General features: G+C 42.1%; 1 protein-coding gene and 1 long non-coding RNA gene across 2 annotated transcripts in view; both read left to right on the top strand.

Moving 5' to 3' along the window:
- Positions 1-22,994, top strand: part of THUMPD2 (THUMP domain containing 2) — an 84,273-nt gene that overhangs the window by 13,620 nt on the left and 47,659 nt on the right. The window contains exon 5 of the mRNA XM_030195908.1: positions 432-509. Coding sequence (XP_030051768.1) covers positions 432-509 — 78 coding nt within the window. The remainder of the gene's footprint in view (positions 1-431; positions 510-22,994) is intronic.
- Positions 8,028-22,314, top strand: LOC115465446. Its single transcript, XR_003941412.1, has 3 exons — positions 8,028-8,137; positions 15,001-15,070; positions 22,297-22,314. It is a non-coding gene; the product is annotated as an uncharacterized LOC115465446 (long non-coding RNA).

Genomic DNA, 22,994 nt, shown 5'->3' with positions numbered 1-22,994 from the left:
ACCGGTGGTGGGAAGCGGGACTGGTAGTTGGGAGGCGGGGATAGTGCTGGACAGATTTGTACGGTCTGTGCCAGGGCTGGTGGTTGGGATGTGAGGATAGTGCTGGGCAGACTTATACGGTCTGTGCCAGAGCCGGTGGTTGGGAGGAGGGGCTGGTGGTTGGGAGGCGGGGATAGTGCTGGGCAGACTTATACGGTCTGTGCCCTGAAGAGCACAGGTACAAATCAAAGTAGGGTAAACACAAAAAGTAGCACATATGAGTTATCTTGTTGGGCAGACTGGATGGACGTGCAGGTCTTTTTCTGCCGTCATCTACTATGTTACTATATAAATGAAATATTTCTTAGGTGAGACACTTCAAACTATAATATAATTGGTCTTAATATTCAAATTGTTATAACATTTTGTGACTTACAATATTCTTTTTCCAGGAGGTAGGAAGAATCGTTGGAATTGGTCTTATAAAAGAGTTTGGTTGGAAGGCAGATTTAAGGAATCCTTATCTAGAGGTATGAAAATAAGGTTTACTTATGCTTTGAAGATTAATTTTTTGTCTTGATTGATGACTATGTACCTAAATTGTTTTCCATAATATTGCCATCTTTGCAGTTTGTTTACCCTCTGTTTACTAAGCCGCGCAGCAGCGCCCACACAGCCCATTCAGAGTGAATGGGCTGTGTCGGCATTAGCGCACCACCAGCAGCTACAGCAGCCTAGTTAAGAAGGGGCTTAATCAGTTTGACAGAAAATGATTAATATGGACAATTCTGAAGGCTGGCATTTTAAAACTGAATAAAAATTCCAGCATGTAGTTTAAAATATTTTTCAGAAAGCAACAAGGCAAATAGTTTTGCCTTTTTTTACCCTTGGCAGTCGGTTTCAACTAGCAAGAAATGCGTTTAATTCTGGCATTTGTAATCCGCTTAACCATCAAGTTCAAGGCGGAGAATAGTCACATATTATGAGTAGGTACTTTCTCTGTCCCTAAAGGGCTCACAATCTAAGGGGCCCTTTTACTAAGCCGTGTAAGCGTCTACACGCACCAAAATGGAGTTACCGCCTGGCTACCGTGTGGCTCTTGTGGTAATTTCATTTTTGGCACGCGTCCAATATTCTCGTCCGAAAAATAATTTGTATTTTCAGATTCACGTATCGGACACGCACCAAGTGGCATTTGACACACGTAGGTCATTACCACCCGGTTACCGCGCGAGTCTCAGACCTAAAATGGACGTGTGGCAATTTTGATTTTGCCACATGTCCATTTTCGGTAAAAATTTTAAAAAGACCTTTTTTTTTTTACAGGCGCGCTGAAAAATGTATCGGCGCACGCCTACACTACCACAAGCCATTTTTCAGCGCACCTTAGTAAAAGGACCCTTTAGCCTTTTGAGCAGCCTGCATAGTTGATAGAAAGAGGCCAGCACCAGTTGACTGAAGGCACTGTCCTTTGAGTCTTGCTGCAAATAATATGTAGGAAGCATAAAGAGAACCACATACCTGCTTTGCAGATGGTGTCTAGTGAGGCAGGATTTTAGAGCAATATTGTCATTATAATAGGTGAAAATTGATGAGACCAGGCTTCAGAGCTGAGAGGATCATCAGCTTATTCATGGTAAGAGTTGTATAAATGAAACCAACGGTTAGGACTGGTCTGTGTCTTTATACCAACATAGTGCTCTGACCACATGCCCTATGAATGATCTTTAAACTGAGCTCAGAGGGAGAGGTCTTGCTGTTGGAGCCTGTGAAGGTGGAGTAGCCACTGCTTACTGGAGGAGCATTCCTGGGTCAACCTTGGGCAATAGACGGGTTGGATCTTGCCAGGAACTTTAAAATCAAGCACTCTTTGCGAAGTGTGGCCGCATGGGTGCGACCAGAAGGGTGTGATCACCGATGGAAGATTGCCTGGAGGTATTGCTAGAAGAGGTACGATCAAGGTGTGAGAGGAATATGGGACACAAGAAGAACAAGAGTTTAGTACTGCATCTGCTGTGCATGGGAGACCCTATGGATTGATGTGTTACAGTTGCTTGAAGCCAGAGGATACGTTGAGTAAAAATCTATTTTCATCTTCAGATTCTGGTGCTTCTTTAAGCCCCGGTGGACCTGCCCTATCTCTGCCTTTTACAACACGATTCCCAAATTGTAGATTCTTTGATTTGTGACTCGGTTGCCTTCTGGATTAATGTGATCCCTCCTACTTCTGCTAAAGACTAAGGTAGTTTTCCTCCCTCCCTCCCTCCCCCCAGCCATTTAGCTCTAGGGGGTAGGTAGAGTTCTTTGTTAGTAACATAGTAGATGACGGCAGAAAAAGACCTGCACGGTCCATCCAGTCTGCCCAACAAGGTAACTCATATGTGCTACTTTTTGTGTATACCCTACTTTGATTTGTACCTGTGCTCTTCAGGGCACAGACCGTATAAGTCTGCCCAGCACTATCCCCGCCTCCCAACCACCAGTCCCGCTTCCCACCACCGGCTCTGGCACAGACAGTATAAGTCTGCCCAGCACTATTAGAATGTATCTTTTCTGGATATTTGGTCTCAATTGTTGAATTTTACCAAGGAAACTGTTTTGAAACTGTAAGATCTTGACAATGTTATTTCTGTAGATGCTAAGCTTAGTCATGGAGCCCCAGGTACAGGTTATTCAGGCTACTAGGACATCAGGAATTAAGAACTGTAAATTGGAAACTATGGAAAATTTGCTAAAAATAATCGGGTTTGGTTTTTTTTTTTTGGTTGGTTTTTTTAATTTCCTGTTTCTAGACTACTTTAAGCTGAAATCTTGTTGCAGAGATATTTTTTTTCAGACGTTCAATATATTTAGTATATTTACATATAGTAATCCTGAGGCAATATAGAAAACAAATCCCCAAAAATGCAAACATCCAAAAAACTAGCTTCAAAAAGGAAAAAAGATAAAGAAAACATACTCCAGCTAATGAGGAGCGAGCAAGGAAAAACTCGAAGCATATAAAGAAGAAGAAAAGGAGATCTCATACCAAAACTTATACATATGAACTTTGTTTTATCGCATGCCCTTTTCCAGTCACATATTTTTAAAAAAAACATTTTTGCAAACATGTAAAAACTGCCCCTCACGTACATATTACACGCACCTATACTGCTGCAGGCCACTTTTTACCATGGCTTAGTAAAAGGGCCCCCTAAATCCATGCACCCCATTGTATTCCTATAGGCTTAATGGTACTGAACTTACCCTAATTTGTAGCGTGCACTAAGTCTGTTAGCTCACCTTAGTAAAACGACCCCTGTGTTATCTCCAAACAAATAACACCTTAAATATTCTTATCCTTAAGGAAATTGTCCAGCTGTAAAGAAGGCATGGAAAGATAATCTGGTCCAGATATTTGTAGGGATATTTAAAAAAAGAACGCGTGGGAGGGCGATTCAGGGGCGAATACAAGTGTGGGTGGGTTCCCCTATTCCATGGGATCCGGCCATGTTCTTGTTTAATAGGCCTGTCCCAGGGGTGATGGGTGGGAGTCGGATCTTAGCTAAGCACTGCTTTAGTGCTGGTCGGGTGGTGATTCCTCGTTCTTGGAAGCAACCTGGATGTCCCTCAGTGGGTAAGTGGAGGAGTCTTCTGGAATATATTGCTGAGAGGGAGAGGTTACTGGCTAGAGAACGGAACACTATAGCTAAGTGGAAACAGATATGGGCTCCTTTGGGTATTTCAAAAGGTGGTACTAGGTGACATGAGGCGGGGTGATTGACTAATGGTGTCCCTGGGAGGAAAGGGGTGGGGGGGGGGGGGTTAATGGGAAGTTATTTCGGTTCTTGCATTAATAATTCTGTTATAAAAAATTAAAATACAACTGGGAACGGTTAAGTACTGAGAAGGGGTTCTGCACTGCGGGGCCCCTCCAAGAGATGACTTTGTCTAATGCATAATGTTTAGATATGTATGTGTTACATTGTACCTGTGCTGAAGTCATTCAATAAAGATCCTGGTTAAAAATTAAAAAAAAAAAACGACGACGACGTGGTCTCAACTGCAGATAGGCTTTTCTTTGAGTAATTCTAGAAGAAACAGGAAATAATGTGTTAAAAGCAGGGTTGCCAGATGGGCGGTTTTCCCGCCCAATTGGGCGGTTTTCCGCAACCCGCCGCAGGAAATTTTTGCCCGCGGCGGGTTACGTTTTTTTGGGCTGCTTTTTGGGCTTCAGGGCGGTTTTTTTGGGCGGCTTTTTCGGCTGCGGGGGGCGGGGTTAGTGATGTTTTGGGCGGGGTTAGTGATGTTTTGGGCGGGGTTAGTGACGGGGGAGGCGGGGCCGATGACGGGGAGGCGGGGCCGATGACGGGGGAGGCGGGGCCGTGACGGCGGGGGCGGGGTTGATGACGGCGGGGGTGATGACGCGGGGGCGGGGTTTGAGTTTGGGCGGGTTTTGGGCGGTTTTTATGCCGAATTGGGTGGGAAAAAAATTTTCCACCTGGCAACACTGGTTAAAAGCCTGATCATGTTCATTGAGAAATGTGAGGAGTAAAGAAGCCCTATTAGAAATGATGTCTGTGGAAGATTCTGAAAAAGAAGAAACATCCAAGGTATCAGGTAGGAACATCACATTCCTATGACGCTTGTCACAGGTAAATAATGCAGTGTGGAAACAGCAATAGAATCAACATTGGAAAAAATGTAACATTTCAGAAAAATATTTCTTTAACAACTCTAAATGGGATAATAACATAAAAACATAAGAGTAGCCATACTGGGTCAGACCAAAGGCCCATCTAGCCCAGTATCCTCCTTCCATCAGTGGCCAAGCCGGGTCACAAGTATCTTGCAGAATACCAAACTAGAAAGATTTCATGCTGCCTACCCCTGGAGTAAGCAGTGGCTTTCCACATGTCTACTTAAGGGTTTATAGACTTTGAATCCAGAAATTGTCCAAATTTGTTTTAGACCCAGCTACACTAACCACTTTTACCACATCTTGCAATAAGTTCCACAGCTTAACCATGTGTTGAGTGAAAAACATGTTTTAAAAAACTATTGCTATGTAACTTTATGGCATGTCCCCTAGTCTTTGTACTCTTTTTGAAAGAGAAAACAGTTCATGTTTACCTGTTCCAACTATTCAGGATTTTGTAGATCCCTATTAAATTTCCCCTCAGCCGTCTGTTCTCCAGCAGAAGATCCCTAACCTTTTTAGCCTTTTCTTCACATGAGTTGTTCCGTCTCAGTTGTTTTGGTCACCCTTTGTACCTTTTCTAAATTCCACTATTTCTTTTTTGAGATGTGACAATCCGAATTGCATACAGTGCTCAGGGTACGGTCCTACTAGGGTGTGATAACTGAAGCATTATATCTTTTTTTTTTTTTTTCCTCTCTATTCCATTTCTAATAATTCCTACTGGAATAATGCTTTCTGTTTGCTTTACTGGATGTTGCCACACCCTGAGCAGAAGATTTCAACATATTGTCCACAATGACACCTAGATCTTTTTCCTTGGGTGGTGATTCCTATTGTGGAATTTAGCATCATTTAGCTGAAGTGTAGGTTTTTCTTCCCAATGTACTTCACTTGCACTTGTCTACATTACATTTTATCTGCCATTTGAATGCCCAGTCTTCAGTCTCTTAAGGTGGTCCTGCAATTTCTCAACAGTTCAAGTGCGATTTAACAACTTTGAATTCCATGTCCTACAAATTGGATCACCTCGCTCAGCACTGGTCCTAGCACAGATCTCTGTGGCACTCCACTGTTCACCCTCCTTCACTGAGAGAAATGTCCATTTAACCTCTCTTTTAACCAGTTCAGTCCACAACAGAACATTGCCTCCTATCCCATGGCTTCTTAATTTCTTCATGGGCTGCGTTGTCAAAAGCTGTCTAAAAATCTAGGTATATAACTTATACTGGCTTACCTTTATCCACATGTACGTCGTTGTTGTAAATCACTAAGAATGGCAGATTGTGCAGTATGTAAATTTTTGAAATGTTTATTATACCTTCAAAAAAATTAGTAAATTGGTGAGGGAAGAATTCCTTTGGTTAAATATATGTTGATCCTGTCCCATTAAGTATTTGTTCAATGTCGGGTTCTCGAGGGCCTTTGCATTCTGTCAGGTCCTTGAGGCAGAACCGGAAATCGTGAGCCCTTGGACCCCTGCCGAGGAGTGGCAGAGGCAGGCAAGACCACCCTGGAACTGGACACACAGAAGAACAGGACTGGAACTCTGGATTGGAAGCAGGCAACTGGAACCGGCAGAACAGGAACAGCTTCACCTGGACTTAGCCACCGTTCCGCTGGAGTTGAGCTGGCAAGGCTTGCAGGACAAGGCCGGAACTGGAGATCCAGAGGACCCACCCTGGGTCTAGGAAACACAAGGAAGCTATACTAAATACTAGACTGCGCTGCACGCAGCCGCTCAGCCAGAAACACAAGACAGACTATGAAGACAAAACGTACAAAAGCTTTAGCAGGAGCAAGGACTAGGGCATACATGCAAGCTAGGCAGAACGGGGATCAGGGAATACCCACAGTGTAAACCCACTAGCTAGGTAGAGGCAGGATACAGGATAAACACCCAGGAAATACACACTAGCTAGACAGAGACAGGATTCAGGATGACACTCAGGATATATAAGCAGGGTTCAGGGATAAACGCCCTAGCTAGGCAGAGGCAGGGTTTAGGATAACCCTCAGGGTAAACGCCCTAGCTAGGCAGAAGCAGGGTTCAGGATATACACCAGGAACTAGCAGAGTCAGGCTGAAGCTACAGACTCCCACCACAAGCAGAGGGAGAATGGCTGAAGGCATCAGACTCCAAACACAGAGCAAGGGAGTAGAAGGACAAGCAGTCCACAGACACAGAGTGGCAGGGCAGAGCCCCCCACGGAAGGACCAGCAGTCCACAGACACAAATAGAAGGGCAGAGCCCACACAGAAGGACTAGTAGTCCACAGACACAAAGAGAAGCTGGGCCAGAACCCAGAGAAAGGCTAAGCTGTAGTGCAGCAGAACACTAACTAACCTGACCTGGCCTAAAGGCATAACACCATGCAAAGGCCCTGACTGCAAGCACAGCACTTCCTTATGAAGGCCCTCCCTGATGAGGTCACAGGCACGGGACTCAGGCAGAAAGTACACTGAAGCACAGGAAGGCTTCTCACACCCAGGTGCAGTATAGTGAAGCAATTAGAGTCATGCTGCTGGAAGCAGCCAGCACAGAGAAGAAACAGGAGCCAGCTAAGAAGCTGACCCCCCAGAAATAAGGTAAGTCTGAGGGTGGTCACGACCACAGACGTGACATTCAGTAATTTTGTCTTTATAATGGTCTTTACTATTTTGCCTGGCCTGACTTCAGGCTTACCTTGTCCTGTAGTTTCCCAGATTTGCTCCTTCTAAGATTGAGTGGTGTGAGCAGTGCTGTGAAGGGAAGGATTTTACCCTGGGCTGTTTTGCCTCCAGGTGGAGTTGGGGACTGCCACTAAAAAGTTATGGTAGCTGTTTTGATAGCAGAGCTGGCATGGGCAGGGGCAACTGGGGATCACTCCTGGCCTCACTTCATCGCTAAACTACCAGGTGTATAATTATGGTACAGCCAGAGACCCCCCCACTGGAATGGTGGAGGGCCCAGTCATAGAGCTCAGGCTATTACAGACCTTGGCCGAGTCAGAAATCTGATGACTGACATAACTGGGAGCTTACTGGAAAAGTATGGCCTAGTTTGTAGCCCGGATTCAGGCCTAAATAAGTTAAATTAGGGAAAGTTAGGTCAAGGAAAAAAATGAAAAAAAAATGGATGATTAGAGAATTAAATTGGAAACTATCAGTTGCAAAGTGGATTTTTCTCTAATCTAAGTTAGAAAAACAAGTTGAGAAATGAGTGAATCATGCCAGGGTGCCAGGTGCAAGGAAATGATTGAGAAAAAGGGGGTGTCAACTTTCCAGTTAGGCAAGATTGTGGTCAGCCAGTTTGGAATTTACATTAGAGTCAATGGGAATGCATTGGTTTTCTATGTACTCGAAATTGTATATAAGAGAGGGCAAAAACTGAGCGTTGTAGAAGACCTTTTGACTTGCTGCACGAAGTGCTGCCTGTTTGTCCACCCATCTGCTTGTATTCCTGATCCTGCTGTATTGTTGTGGTAAGCTATAATAAAGGTAATTATCCTTATAGCCTCTCCTCTCACTCCTTTCTATAGAATGTCTAGAGAATTAAATGGACTTCTGGTTAAAATGCTTGATAAGAATACACATATGTAGTGGACATTAGAAAGGCAAGTCACTTAACCCTCCATTGCCCCATGTGGGCCGCATTGAGCCTGCCATGGATGGGAAAGCGCGGAGTACAAATGTAATAAAAAAAAATTAATGAGTCAGATACGTGCTGGCACTTTATAGATGGCAGCCTTGTGAGGAACCTCTCCGGTGTATGGCTAGTTTGCCAACCCACCACGGAGGGTCATCGTGGGTCTAACAAACCCTAAATAAAAACATTGGCGTCCCTCTGTTTGTTTTCCGAACACTTTCCTCTCACTTTTTTTCTTTTCTTTCTTCCACGCAGTCTCTGGCCGCAGAGGGGATATATTCCCGAACATGCGGCGTCCAGATCCTGCACTTGTTCTTTCTGATCTCTCCTTGTTACTTTTCTTCTCTATCCACCTAAGCTTCTATCCTTTCTGTGTCCTTTTTCGTTCTATCCTCTTCCTTCTCTATGGTTCTCTCCCTCACTTCTCTTCAGTTTCTCTCCACTACTGGATAGTTGTGTTCCGGTACTGGCCACTCCCTATGACTCTTAGAACCCTCTCTTGGACAATTCTGTCCACCATGCTGTCTCTTTCCTCCCCTTATCTCCTTTTCTCCTTTAACCTTTTCTTTTCTTTTTCTTTATGACTTCCACTCTGCCACTTAGGGCGTTGTCACTTCCTCCTTTTTTGCTGACGCACTTGCTTTGTATTCTTCTCTTCTTTATCTTATTAGGGCGTTCCCTTCTTTTTCTCTCTGCCTGTTTTTGGACGCTCTTTGCTTTATTTTCCTTCTAGCACATGCTCTTCTCTTTCTTACCTACTCCACGGCGCATTTTTGCGCTAACCTGCTGCATTTGCTTTCTACTACCTGTTTGTGTCAATTGTGTCTTCTTTCCTATCTATATAACCTCTTGGCCAGCGTTGACCCGGAGATCCGCCTTGTGCGTCGAAACTGGTAGCTGGCCATCTATTCTTGCAACCTCCTCTACTTTTCACCTCTGATATATTCTGGTCCGTCTGATCTCTGACAAGCGGTCTTTATGCTGCAGCGCTCTTGTTGCTAACGCTAGTCTCTGATCCGGATCTTGTCATTTATGTGGTCTGTAATAAATTATGATGATGTGTGTTATCCCAACAGCATTTGGTATGAAAAGTTGAAACAGTCCCTACACACTCTTTCCTGATAATCCTGGTATACTATCCATTTTTCTTTCTTCTGTATAATTGGTTATTAGCGTGGGGAAACTTGCGCTTAACCGGCTGGAGCGTGGGTTCACTGTGCCCAGTCCTTTATCGTTTCTAAGGCTACTTTTTGACTAGGTCTTCATACGCCCCCTCCTTGGGGGTAACTATCGGCTAGCAGCTGTTCAACTATCATTCTGAGTCTGTTCTCTCTATAAAGAACAGCATTACACAACGTCCATAACGCCCCCTTACCAATTTATGCTTGTCTGGGTGTTCTGGTTTACTACTAGTTTTGTTTTATGTTATTCTTTTCATTTACGCTTGTCTTTAATAACTGTTATTCCACCTGTTCTGTCCGCCTTTGCTGAGGCTCTGCACCTCTGTGCTCTGTGATAGATTCATCTTTCCCTATTTTCTTGTTCCCCTGCCTGTAATCTTTGTCCCCGTCATTTGAGCTGAGTTGACATCTCAATGCTTGTCTTTTATGAAAAGTCTTGTGTCCCTTCCCCAGTATCTAGTTTTCCCTTCCTTTGCCAGGCATGTGCCAGTCTCTCTCTGTTTTCGTAAGCTCCCGCTATTTGTCAGCTCTGTTTCGTTTACCCTTTTAATCTGTTTAACTTGCCCGGTCTATCGTGTCTCATCTCAGCTCCACATCTGCCTGTACTCCAGAGCCCATGCACTTTTCGGTCACAGCCTTAACAATCATTTATTTGAACACCCATTGTGTATTTCTGATTCATGACCTACATGTGTGCCCCTTCCCATGGCAGTCTACATAATTGTGCAGGCAGTTGACTCTTCTCATCTCTCTCCCACCTTCCTTCCTTCTCCATAAATTTGTGTGTCCTGTTCTTTTACTTTCAGAAATTACCCCCCCCCACACACACACTTTATTTTGTTACTCTCATATTCTGTCTCTCACCTTTTTCTGCTATCTGTCTTCTCTCCTTCTTAAATAATGACTAGCAGGATGCTTAACCTCCTGAGCCTAAATTAGTTATGGGTAGGACCCTTACTCATCTACTGATATTCACGGATATCAGGAGTCAGATGAAAGAGGTCATGTTAGAGGAATATGTCTTAAGCCTTCTGGGAGACTTCCCTCGTCCATTTGGACACATGTCCATTGTGGGAGAGGGGCAATTCTTCCCGGGATAGAAAGGAAGAATAAAAACATATCTTTCACCTACCACTCTTACCCTTGGTTAAAATCATTCCAAATCATTCTAGCCCTCTGTATGTTGAACACTAATTTGATGAAAGTGGCAACTACTGACAGCCCAAAGCCCCCCCCCCCCCCCCCCGCTTCTCTTTCCCTTATATGGTATTGGAACTTCCTGCTACTCTGATCAGAAACCACTGTATTTCCTGTGTTGTACTTCGAGACTTTTTTTTTTTCCCTTTTCTGATGGCTGCTATTAAACTCTTTTCTCTCAGCTGTCCCCATCGTGCCTTCAATTCTATTACCTCTTATAAGGCAAGCGGAGTTTTCCTTCTGCATGCCTCACATAGTTAAACTCACCACTTTGATCTTGCTCTTTTACCGTTAACTGTATGTCCCTGTGACCCTTTCTGGCTCTGTTTTAATGACCCAAGTTTGTTTGGTCCCGGGGGTTTTTCCCACTGTTCTGGACACCCTCACCTATATATCCTCTCCTTTGTGGGTCATTCTGAGTTTCGCTACAGGGCTAGTGTGCTACTGCTGTTAACCGGCTCCCATTTCCTCCCCATTTCTTGGTGCGTAGTTTCTTTCAGCTTCCCCTGGCTACTTTCTGGTTTAGATTTCTAATGTACAGTCACATCCTGCCTGGGCTATAATCGTCCCCTCCTCCTTTCCGTTGATCAGGCTGTGTGCCTGCAATTCTGTGATCATGCCACCAGGGGCGTAGCTAGACAACAGATTTTGGGTGGGCCTAGACAGGAAATGGGTGGGCACCAAGTGTTCTCTCTCTCCCCCCCCCCCCCCCCCCCCAACAAATATGTCAGCTGGTGGGAAAACGCTTCTTTCCACCTTGGCAGTCTGCAGCAGGCATGCATTAAAAACTGAGCATGCGCAGATGCCGGTAGCATGGAGAGTAGTGTTTTCATCACCATCAGGGGGAAGTTTTCAACTGGCGGAGCTGGGATCCCCACCAGCTACCGCTAAACCTGTGCTACTGTTGGGTGGGCCTGAGCTCTAAACCCAGGCCCACCTGTGGCTACGCCACTGCATGCCACTTTTAGGTTGACGTATTTGATTTTACATAAGTCCCTTGTTTGCATAGTGCAACACCCCCCCCCCCCCCCCCCCCCCCCCGCTTTCCTCTCTCTCTCATGACTCACTGCCTTTCTTCCTGTCCCACTGAAACTTCTGACTCTGCCAGTGTCAGAATGGCAGCTCCGGGCATCTCTTTCCCCCCCCCCCCCCCCCCCCCCCCCCATGTCGTACCCAACCTATTAATAAACTCAGTCTACACATCTGTTATGGTCACACAGAACTTAAAAGTATCCTTTACTGATAGTCAAGTTGCCTTTGTGCACTTTATATTTCTTTCCCCTTGGTGGTATGAGTTTGCAGGTGCTTTCATTTTTCCTTTAAAATTGATTCACAATATTTTGCTCCTGAAATTGCTCTGACTTTCATTTGATGGTGGCCAGACCTCTCTTAAAAGAAATGCAGCCGTCTCAAACGTTTCTCTCTCTCTCTCTCCTTACTTCCTTGCCTATATCTATAGGATTATGTCACAGTTTCCGTTCGTCCCTAGACCTTTGCTTTCTAACCCTCTGGCTAAGGTACTGGATTTCTCCCCCGCTACCGTTTGTGAATTACAAAGCTACTATGGGAACTTCGTGCTGCGTCGTTCTGAGTTATACTTAGCTGTTTGTTTTCTGTCTCCCCCATATAAATTATATTACGGCACATTGAAGTTCCATGCTTTGCTCAAGTACTAGGTTTCATTTTAATGCTTTTTGTCCTTGGACACACCTACTTCCTCCTTTAACCACTGAAGTTTCGGATGCTGCTGTGCTGGCTTTCAATCTTGCCTTGAAACTCATTTTTTGCTTTAAAAACACTTGCTATATAGGCCTAATTTTACCTTATAATATTTTTGCTCTATTTTATTTCACGGCTAGAGTCTTATAACACCCCAGGACCGGTTGCTGTCCAGGTTTTTGTAAATGCTATGCTTAGTAACTAGCCCATTGCCCAGTTTCATTAAAGCTGTGAAACCTTTTCCTGTTTCTTAATTTACCAGGAAACTCATGACGTATTGTATTGCAAAGCTGGTAGAAGGGTTTCTGAGCATTTTGGTTTGAAAAATCGTGTCTCCGGTACCAGACTGTATTTTATTTGTGTGTGCAGACATTGTCTTATTTAAATGTATCTGTAATCTGTTCCCCGTTAACTTGTCATGTGGCCACATAGTTGTTTGAGGGTTTTAATCTATAAAATTCAGTATTCTTTTAGTTCTGGTTTCTAAAGTTTTTTTCTTCCAAATGCTACAGAAAGGCTGTTTGTATGGCAACTAAGAACAGATCTGGCTTCTGCTTTGTAAAATCAGATACCTTAGTGTTTTTGCTTAGCGCTAGTTTATCACTTTAAGAGTAACAAGCTTTCTCACTACTTAATGCAGAGGTTAAAACTTTGATTGAAAGATCTGCTATGAGACAGTAGCTATGCATTAACACCAGCGTTGTAGAATCATTGACCCTCTCATTTCTTTTTGGAAATCATTATTGGTGAACTCATTGCAATTACACTTTATGAGTCTATATCCTAACCATTTGATTATGTTCTGCTCATGTCTGGTTAATGCGACCAGGACCCTTCGGTCTGGCATATAGAGATTAACCCTTGCATAACATAACTAAGTGATACACCAGAACCAAAGAAATTCAGGTTGCTATCATTTCAAAGCACAGTTAAGATTTTTTGCATTACAGAGGCTGCAGTACTAGCCACGCACAATTGCCGACTTCCTCTTTATTGAGAACTGTACCTCTGGAAACTTTCTTTCTCTCTTTTTCTCTCCTGTCATATTAATTCTATGAAGACTAATTACACCAGCATGAAGTTTTAATATGAAAAATTAAACTTAGTTTTTCTTTGATATATAGTCCTATTTTCAGTAGCCATAATGTCCAATGCTTGCAGTGAGGAATAAACTCAAATTAAGCACAGGAAGCACGGTTGTTTCGTGATTTCCTCAGGAACGAATGACAGGGATTAACCCTTGTAGTTCTTATTTTCTCTGAAGTTCATTTGTACAAAAGTTTTAAACTCAGTAGACTTTACATGATACAGGAATTAATTATGTGATTCAGATTTTTAATAACTATATGGATTTTATTTTAGATTGTGTTATCCTTAATAGTCTTTGTTTAGAATTAAATTCACAATGTAAGCTTACAGGCTGTCCCATTTACCATACTGGTCTATATAGACATATCCTAATGGTCAAATGTGTGCATTTATTGCCTTAATAAGATTTGTACCCACTACCTGCTACACTCAATAACCTGCCATTGCAGGAAGAAACATTTTTCTACGTTAACAAATTCTTTTTCATTACTGTCTTACAGAATAATTATCTCATATATATTGCCTTTGTCCAAATATAGTAATATAAAATTCTTATTTTTGTTGTATTTTTATTATTGCCCCGTCCCTCTTAGTAGCTTCTGTTGTTATATGGTTATCACTGTAACTTAAACTTATATTGCCCTGCCTTCTAACTTACCGACTCTGGCACTTGGTCCTAGGTTTGATCATAACCCAATACTACTCTAGAACATTGTTCTACATTACACTACTCTGGAACATTATTCTAGAATATGGTTCTAGACTGCCTTCGTTCTAGCATCTGCCACAATACATACTTGGTTACATATGTTTCATGTTATAGCATTGATTCTTTTTGATGTAAGTATGATACAATTGGTTCTGTGTCTATATTTATTTGTACTGCTCTATAACATAGTTCTAGAGCACATTACGAATCTAGAACATAGTTCTAGACTACTTTGAATCTAGAACCCACAACCAAATTTCAATACTGATATATAATTTTCCCATTTTTTTTTGTTACATTTGTACCCCATGCTTTCCCACTCATGGCAGGCTCAATGCGGCAGGCAATGGAGGGTTAAGTGACTTGCCCAGAGTCACAAGTAGCTGCCTGTGCCGGGAATTGAACTCAGTTCCTCAGTTCCCCAGGACCAAAGTTCACCACCCTAACCACTAGGCCACTCCTCCACTTTCCTGACGTGCAGGTGCCTGTTAATGGCAATTGGCACCTGCTTGTCTGAGATTATCCCTTGATTTGGTATCCCTGGTAAAATTACTACTAATAATGGTACACACAGAAATGCTAAGTAGTAGTAGTAATGAACTGTTGAAATCTTTTCTTCCTGCTCTAGGTATTACTCACAGGATTGTTTGCATTTACAAACCCACTAGCAATGGTTTAGTTGAACGTTACAATGGGTTGCTTAAAACCAAATTGATACAGCAGCCTAACTAGGGAACTAGATCTTAAACAGTTGGCATTCCTGTGTTAACTATGATTCAATTTCATTAACATTTATTTGCTTTTATTTCCTTCATTTTAGGGGTATAGTTCTGGACTACGCATACTATGATGTCTTTCTTGCCCTTTATCAAAAGCTGTATTTCTACGAAGTATGTGTCTCTCTCATGTTTCTTATATTATGGTATATAGAAATTTCGTGTTTTGTTTGTCACCTCCTCCTCCCCTTCTTGTTTCTGTTTTTGGGTACTAAGTAGGTAGGCCCAGTTTTACCTTATAAAATTTTCGATTTATTTTCATTCCACAGCTGGATCCTTAGAACCTTAAGGTGTCCAACATTTCATCCCTCATATACGTAAATATACAGACAGGCTCTGCTGTTTCAGGCTGGAGATTATTGCCAAGTGCTTGCTTACATTTGGTCATTTAAATTTGGGTGATTTTTACTCCAATTCCCTATACTATATACCTTTTCTATTTCTATATCTTCATTTTCAAATACGTTAGAACAATTGACAAGTACTGGTACTTGCGGGGATCGCGGTAAAACACCCCATAAGGGACTAATATCTGCCTTTGGCAGGTTAACCATGGTTGGGGTGACAGTAACTAAAAATGTAGATTTCTGAATGTACACCTGTTTTAAGGTGACCTCTAGTGAGGTGTTTTGTCTTGCGTAGCTGGCATATCTGGCCCCCTTGGATGTACTTGTAGCTGGTGTCGATCAGTTGATGGGGTATAACTACTGATCTAGAGATTATTCGGGTGGTGTCCGGCCTAATTCCGGCAGGGTATATCCTGGGTTTCTAAGTCTAAACACTTAGGAATGTTTGGGTTTGTATAATGTGTATAATCCCTACTTTTTCAGATTTTTTTTTCTTTAGATACACTTACTAAATTTAACGCTTATGTTGGGCGCTTATATTGAGTTGTGTGCAAATGTTAGTTCTCTGTCTCTCCAAATTATGGGGATTCCTTTACCATCCATTTTGTGAGTAGTTAAATCTTGTACAAGTACTTTGATGGTGGAGTGAGTTCCTAGTTCTTTGGAGACATTGCATAAGGTATAGACATTGAGAGATATTTGAGCCATAGTAGGTACATAAGAGATATTGGAGTCATAGCAGATACATAACAGATGTTTGATATAGTGTAAATATAGTTAGATAGAGTTCAGGGACTGATGCTCTGCGGGGCTTCCACTCGCTGCGGGGCAGATTCTTGTGTTGTCCCTATGGTTGGTGACAGTGCCTAGTTAGGGATCGTTAGGGATTTAGATACAGTTAGGAGACTAACACAAACGTAGTTTTAGGGACATGTAAATACTTAGATACAGTTTTAGGGACTAACCCAGATTTAGTTAGAAATAGTGTAGGGAATGTAGGGAATATGGTTAGAGTAGTTAGGGAATGGTGGAATGGACATTTGAGTCCTTTAGCGTACATTTTTTATAGTGCGTGTCCCCCGCTTTACCTATCTGTCTATCCAGCGCAGGGTAACACAGTAGAGGGGGTGTGCCGTGTTGTCTGCCCCGGGACGCTGGCGTGGGCTTACGGATTTCCCTGTGTACCTGTAGCTCGTCACGTTAGTTGTGGTAAACCTACAGAGTTGGTGATTTTTAGTTGTATTTAGGTTTCAATTTCATTTCCTTTTTGCAATTCTATATTCGGATTTCTTGTTGAGATAATAGTGACGTGTTTTATAAGACTAGGTTTATTAGTACAATTTGACACAATCCACATGTCGGTGCTTTACCATACCAGAGTTCTGGTACCCAACTCATTATGCTGCCTCTTGAGAGAGTGATAAATCACTTCCCAGGAGACCGCAACAATCTTATAAAATTTTGACAAATATGGCATTCCTGGAATAAATTCCAGCCTGAACTCTCTTGGCCCCTTAATGGCACCTTTAATGCCAAAATTATCAAAAGGTTATATAACTTTGTTTACTCATACGTACCAGATTCTATCCGTCATCTACACTGGCAGATCATCCGTAGATGGATTGACACTGTCACTAATAGCGTGATTCCAGACACTGTGGATCTAACCTCAGTACAGATATCTGGTAAGGTCGATCTTAAACGGCGGCCTGTTGAGCAGCCCCCTGCAAAAGTTATCACTAGTTGTCCACAGCTTGATCCTCGCTCCCGTTGCCCCAACGGAAGTCATCCCAACGTTCACTGTTGGCAATGTGACAAAGGTGGTCATTATACCTATGAATGCAGGGATACTTACCAGCCTGATTGTGTTGCTCAAAGCACAAGCCGTACCAGAGCTTCAGTGGACTCATCCAGTTCCCCTTGCCCCAGTTCCCCCGACCTGCGGCAATTATGGAGGGAACTGCATAATGAAAAATATTTTCCCCCCGACTACTACCTGGACACGCCTGCCACTGTCATGTATGTAGACCGTGGCTATGATAACAATCTCAGAGACCAAGGTCTCCAACCTTACCGCCCGGACCGTAGAAACAATTACCCTGATTCTCGGGGAAGGCAACCCCGTTCACGACCGCAAGGAGGCTCATCAGATCACACTAGGCACCCTAGAGACTATCGCTCTCAGCCTAGCCCAAATCGTCGGGTCAATGTTGAATGTTACCGTTGTCACAATTACGGCCATTTTGCAGCCGAATGCCCCAACCTCCATTTCCACGAAGGGAGCGCCATCAACCTCCCTCAGACCCCCAATTGTTGCATGTCCCCCAGATGCAGGGACAACAACCCCAGAGAGATCCTCTCGGGGGCCCCAATGACCATATTAATGGTTGACGACCCAGGGTCCTCTCCTCGCAAGTCAACCCGAACCGCCGTGCTAATGTCTGATGCCGGCGCTGCCATAGTTTTGGCCATTACGCTGCCGAATGCACCCAGTCACACCCCCGCCATGCAAAACTACTTCCCCCAATTATTCTGACAGTTGAGCTTCTCACTCAGTACCCCGAATCCGTTTCTATATATGTGTATTGGTGTGATGTTTCTGTTTCTGTTACAGGTGACATAGGTCTGATAATAACCCTGTTTTTGTTCTATACTTAAAGGTTACATTTCAAGTTTATATTTGGTGGTACCATACAAATGGCATAACCGAGCCAGCAGGTTTTTTTTTTTTCCATTTGCTATGATACATAACCCCCCCCCCCGGGGATTTCTTATCAACTGCAGGGATGGGCGATCCCCGGAGGGTGTTTCTTTTATGTTTTTTTTTATATACCTTAACTGACTTATTTATGCCATTTTGCTCTATACGGGATCCCTTTTACATACAGCTGTGTATTTCTCATTTTTGTACTGTTTACTGCTTTATCTGTTGCGCTGTTTAAATTGACGTGACATTCACTTATTTAGGTTTTTTTTTACATAAATATCAAGCCTCCATTCTTGAAATCTCTTTATGGTTTGTGCGTAAAATCTGCAAGCTTATCATTATTTCCTTGTCTAAGAAAGCGGAAATATTTAAAAACCATTAGCATACGGCATTTCCAGTGCTTTTGATTGTGCCGTTATATAGATGCAAGAAATATTCCCTTGAACTGGCCATTCATGGGAGTATTTTATGCTGCTCATGGATTTTGTAGTATTCTTGAACAAGGATTTGGTGAAGCTTTCAGACCAAAAGAAGGAATATTATGCACTCCACTTACTGATTCCTTTTTATTTAACACAGGTAGTCACAATGACCTGTGGAATGCGCTTTCTATCTCTCTGCCTTTCAATGCGAGTGAATGTGAGAAAAACTGGTGTCAGAATGTGCTAGACTATTCGTGTGCAGCGGTCCTGGAATTTATGCTTTGTGTCTTTGGCTCCCTGCTTGCTTCAACTAACTCTTGTCACGTGGTGGTTTTGTCTTGAAGCGATATGCTATTTCCTGCTTCTTCAACTGGTTGCAAAACGTTACTTAAACCCCATGTGAAGGTCACTCACTTATTGACTCCAAATTCTTTTTGACTTTTTTATATTTCCTCCCTTAGAGGGGCATTGATCTGAAATTTTGGTTACACATTAATTATTCCACATTAATTATACCACCAAATATAAACTTGAAATGTAACCTTTAAGTATAGAACAAAAACAGGGTTATTAACAGACCTATGTCACCTGTAATAGAAACAGAAACATCACACCAATGCACATATATAGAAATGGATTTGGGGTACTGAGTGAGAAGCTCAACAGTCAGAATAATTGGGGGAAAGTAGTTTCGCATGGCGGGGGTGTGACTGGGCACATTCGGCAGCGTAATGGCCAAAACTATGGCAGCGCCGGCATCAGACATTAGCACGGCGGTTCGGGTTGACTTGCGAGGAGAGGACCCTGGGTTGCCTACCATTAATATGGTCATTGGGGCCCCCGAGAGGATCTCTCTGGGGTTGTTGTCCCTGCATCTGGGGGACATGCAACAATTGGGGGTCTGAGGGAGGTTGATGGCGCTCCCTTCGTGGAAATGGAGGTTGGGGGCAATCGGCTGCAAAATGGCCGTAATTGTGACAACGGTAACATTCAACATTGACCCGACGATTTGGGCTAGGCTGAGAGCGATAGTCTCTAGGATGCCTAGTGTGATCCAATGAGCCTCCTTGCGGTCGTGAACGGGGTTGCCTTCCCCGAGAATCAGGGTAATTGTTTCTACGGTCCGGGCGGTAAGGTTGGAGACCTTGGTCTCTGAGATTATCATAGCCACGGTCTACATACATGACAGTGGCAGGCGTGTCCAGGTAGTAGTCAGGGAGAAAATATTTTTCATTATGCAGTTCCCTCCATAATTGCCGCAGGTCGAGGGAACTGGGGCAAGGGGAACTGGACGAGTCCACTGAAGCTTGTGCTTTGAGCAACACAATCAGGCTGGTAAGTATCCCTGCATTCATAGGTATAACGACCACCTTTGTCACATTGCCAACAGTGAACGTTGGGATGACTTCCGTTGGGGCAACGGGAGCGAGGATCAAGCTGTGGACAACTAGTGATGGCTTTTGCAGGGGGCCGCTCAACAGGCCGCTGTTTAAGATCGACCTTACCAGATATCTGTACTGAGGTTAGATCCACCGTGTCTGGAATCACGCTATCAGTCCAACGAAGCAAACACCCACAGAAGGTGAGCTCTCCACAGGAAAACCAACGGTAGGCAAAACAAACAGTGGATCCAATAAAAGTCCTCTCACAATGAGTGTCTTCCTGAACAAGGTCTTTATTAACAGTAGCACAATTGACCCGACACGTGACGTGTTTCGGCCGTGAGGCCTGCGTCAGGGGTCTATAAAATAATATACATAAAAATGCAAATGTAATTAAAAACATAATTAAACCATGAAAATACAAATGACATTGTATACATGTTTGAACCATTAAAACAACTAAATAGAATAAAAATATATCAAATAATGATAAATGAAAATGTTATGAATATATAAATAATATGAATATAAATCAATAAGGAATAAAATTATTCACATAGAGATAAATGAGGACAAGACATGAAATAAAGTGCTCAACAATATATAATGCCAAAATAGGGAACATACCTAGTGTTATCTGAAGAAAAAATGCCTTGTAGGTCAGATGAAAAAAACAGCACTAAAACTGCTAAAAGAGGTATCTAAAATAAATGTATAAATCAATAAAATGAATAAATACATACTATACATACAATCATATGTAGCAAAATAAAATAAAATAAAAGCAGGACACAGAAGTATGAACAGGGATCTCAAAATTAATATGCATAAAGGTATAGAAAAAGATGAGACTATGTATGTAAAGATAAAAAATGAAAAGTATTTTGAAAAATGTTGCTAAACGCCAAATGATATGAAAACAGACTGTTGCTAAGTACAAAAGATAAAACCAAAGATGTGGTGAATAATAAAAACGTGTCTTTTGATTTTCTTTTTTGTGTTTTTTTTTTCTCTTTTTAGGGCTTTGGCATCAGCTGGATTATTTATTTATACATCGGTGGTACTTAGCAACAGTCTGTTTTCATATCATTTGGCGTTTAGCAACATTTTTCAAAATACTTTTCATTTTTTATCTTTACATACATAGTCTCATCTTTTTCTATACCTTTATGCATATTAATTTTGAGATCCCTGTTCATACTTCTGTGTCCTGCTTTTATTTTATTTTATTTTGCTACATATGATTGTATGTATAGTATGTATTTATTCATTTTATTGATTTATACATTTATTTTAGATACCTCTTTTAGCAGTTTTAGTGCTGTTTTTTTCATCTGACCTACAAGGCATTTTTTCTTCAGATAACACTAGGTTTGTTCCCTATTTTGGCATTATATATTGCTGAGCACTTTATTTCATGTCTTGTCCTCATTTATCTCTATGTGAATAATTTTATTCCTTAATGATTTATATTCATATTATTTATATTCATACCATTTTCATTTATCATTATTTGATATATTTTTTTATTCTATTTAGTTGTTTTAATGGTTCAAACATGTATACAATGTCATTTGTATTTTCATGGTTTAATTATGTTTTTAATTACATTTGCATTTTTATGTATATTATTTTATAGACCCCTGACGCAGGCCTCACGGCCGAAACACGTCACGTGTCAGGTCAATTGTGCTACTGTTAATAAAGACCTTGTTCAGGAAGACACTCATTGTGAGAGGACTTTTATTGGATCCACTGTTTGTTTTGCCATCACGCTATTAGTGACAGTGTCAATCCATCTACGGATGATCTGCCAGTGTAGATGATGGATGGAATCTGTTACGAATGTGTAAACAAAGTTATATAACCTTTTGATAATTTTGTTTACACTTATGTACCGATTCATCCGATGTGTAAGTCCTGCAGGCCTCCTGCAGCTGAGGGCCCAACCCTTGGTGAATGGTAGTCATCGCAGGTGAAGTTTCCAGGCCTCCTTCCCACTTTTGTCTTTTCTCAAGTTCCTACTGGCGATACAGAGCAACATAATGCCCGCGCTTTTGACATTACTTAACCTCTATTGTCATTTAACATATATGATTCGACATCTCCCATCTGTCTTGCTTCATCCAGATTATGCAAGCCAGAAGTGGGGATATAATCTACAGACCCCTGTTCCTTGAACTATACGAGAATTTGCCTTTTGAAATTTTGCTTTTTCACTTTTGGTTTTACACTTTAATTAGCGGTGTATTTTCATATTAGCATTGTCTTTCATGTTTCTGCCTATTCAATTCAAATGGCCATATGCCCACCAAGATATAACAATGTATTAGCATATATCACATGTTGATGCTATAGATATTTAGGTATCATTCAGCCATACAGTTATTTTGCTTATTCAACCATGGAATGCCTAGAGACTACCTTGTTCCCCTGTTTACTTATGATTGCTGATGGACTATTTATGATTGTGCATGCCTAGGATAAAAAACATGGAAAGATCCAACGTTGTACGGCGCATGCCTAGGATAAAAAACATGGAAAGATCCAACGTTGTACGGCGCAAGTATTACAGCCTCAAGCTCTATCCAGGCCCGAAGGATGTTAGATCCGCCAAGGTCTTGGCAATAACCTTTACGACTTGCAAACTACAGGACCACAAGTCTTAGCTCCATGTGAAAGATATACGGGTTTACCCTGCCGCAGAACCAGATGTTACCAGCCCAACCACCTGAGAACCAGCCACTTCCATCGTCCAGATTCTTCAGAGCTTCCACCGCTTCAACCACAAGCGAGAATAAAGAAATCGAAACCAATAGTTACCTAATTTGAGATTTTCAGTTGCTATTTATGGACATTATAGATTAATATTTTGTTTTTTTCTGTTTAGCCATAATCCTGATTGAAAGGTTCAATTTTATTTTGTTTTCTTATTATTTCCTTTCTAGCTAATGACAGTATCAGCCAGTTATGTCATTATTTAACTTTGGTATAGGCTCACTTAGTTGCATGTCTCTCTGCAGGTTGGACCAAGTTCCAAGTGGGGTAATGGTAGCATTTTTTTTCCTAGGTTCTCTTCCTGTAAAGTTTCATAATCATGGGGATACATGGGACTGACCCATAGAATTGTTGCTACCATTTTGCTGTATAATGCAACCTTATGACTACTATCTGCTTCTT

This window comes from Microcaecilia unicolor, chromosome 3, assembly GCF_901765095.1.
Source record: "Microcaecilia unicolor chromosome 3, aMicUni1.1, whole genome shotgun sequence".
In the NCBI taxonomy this organism is placed as follows: Eukaryota; Metazoa; Chordata; class Amphibia; order Gymnophiona; family Siphonopidae; genus Microcaecilia; species Microcaecilia unicolor.
Note: the sequence above shows the minus strand (reverse complement) of the source record. Positions and strands in the feature narration are given on the sequence as shown.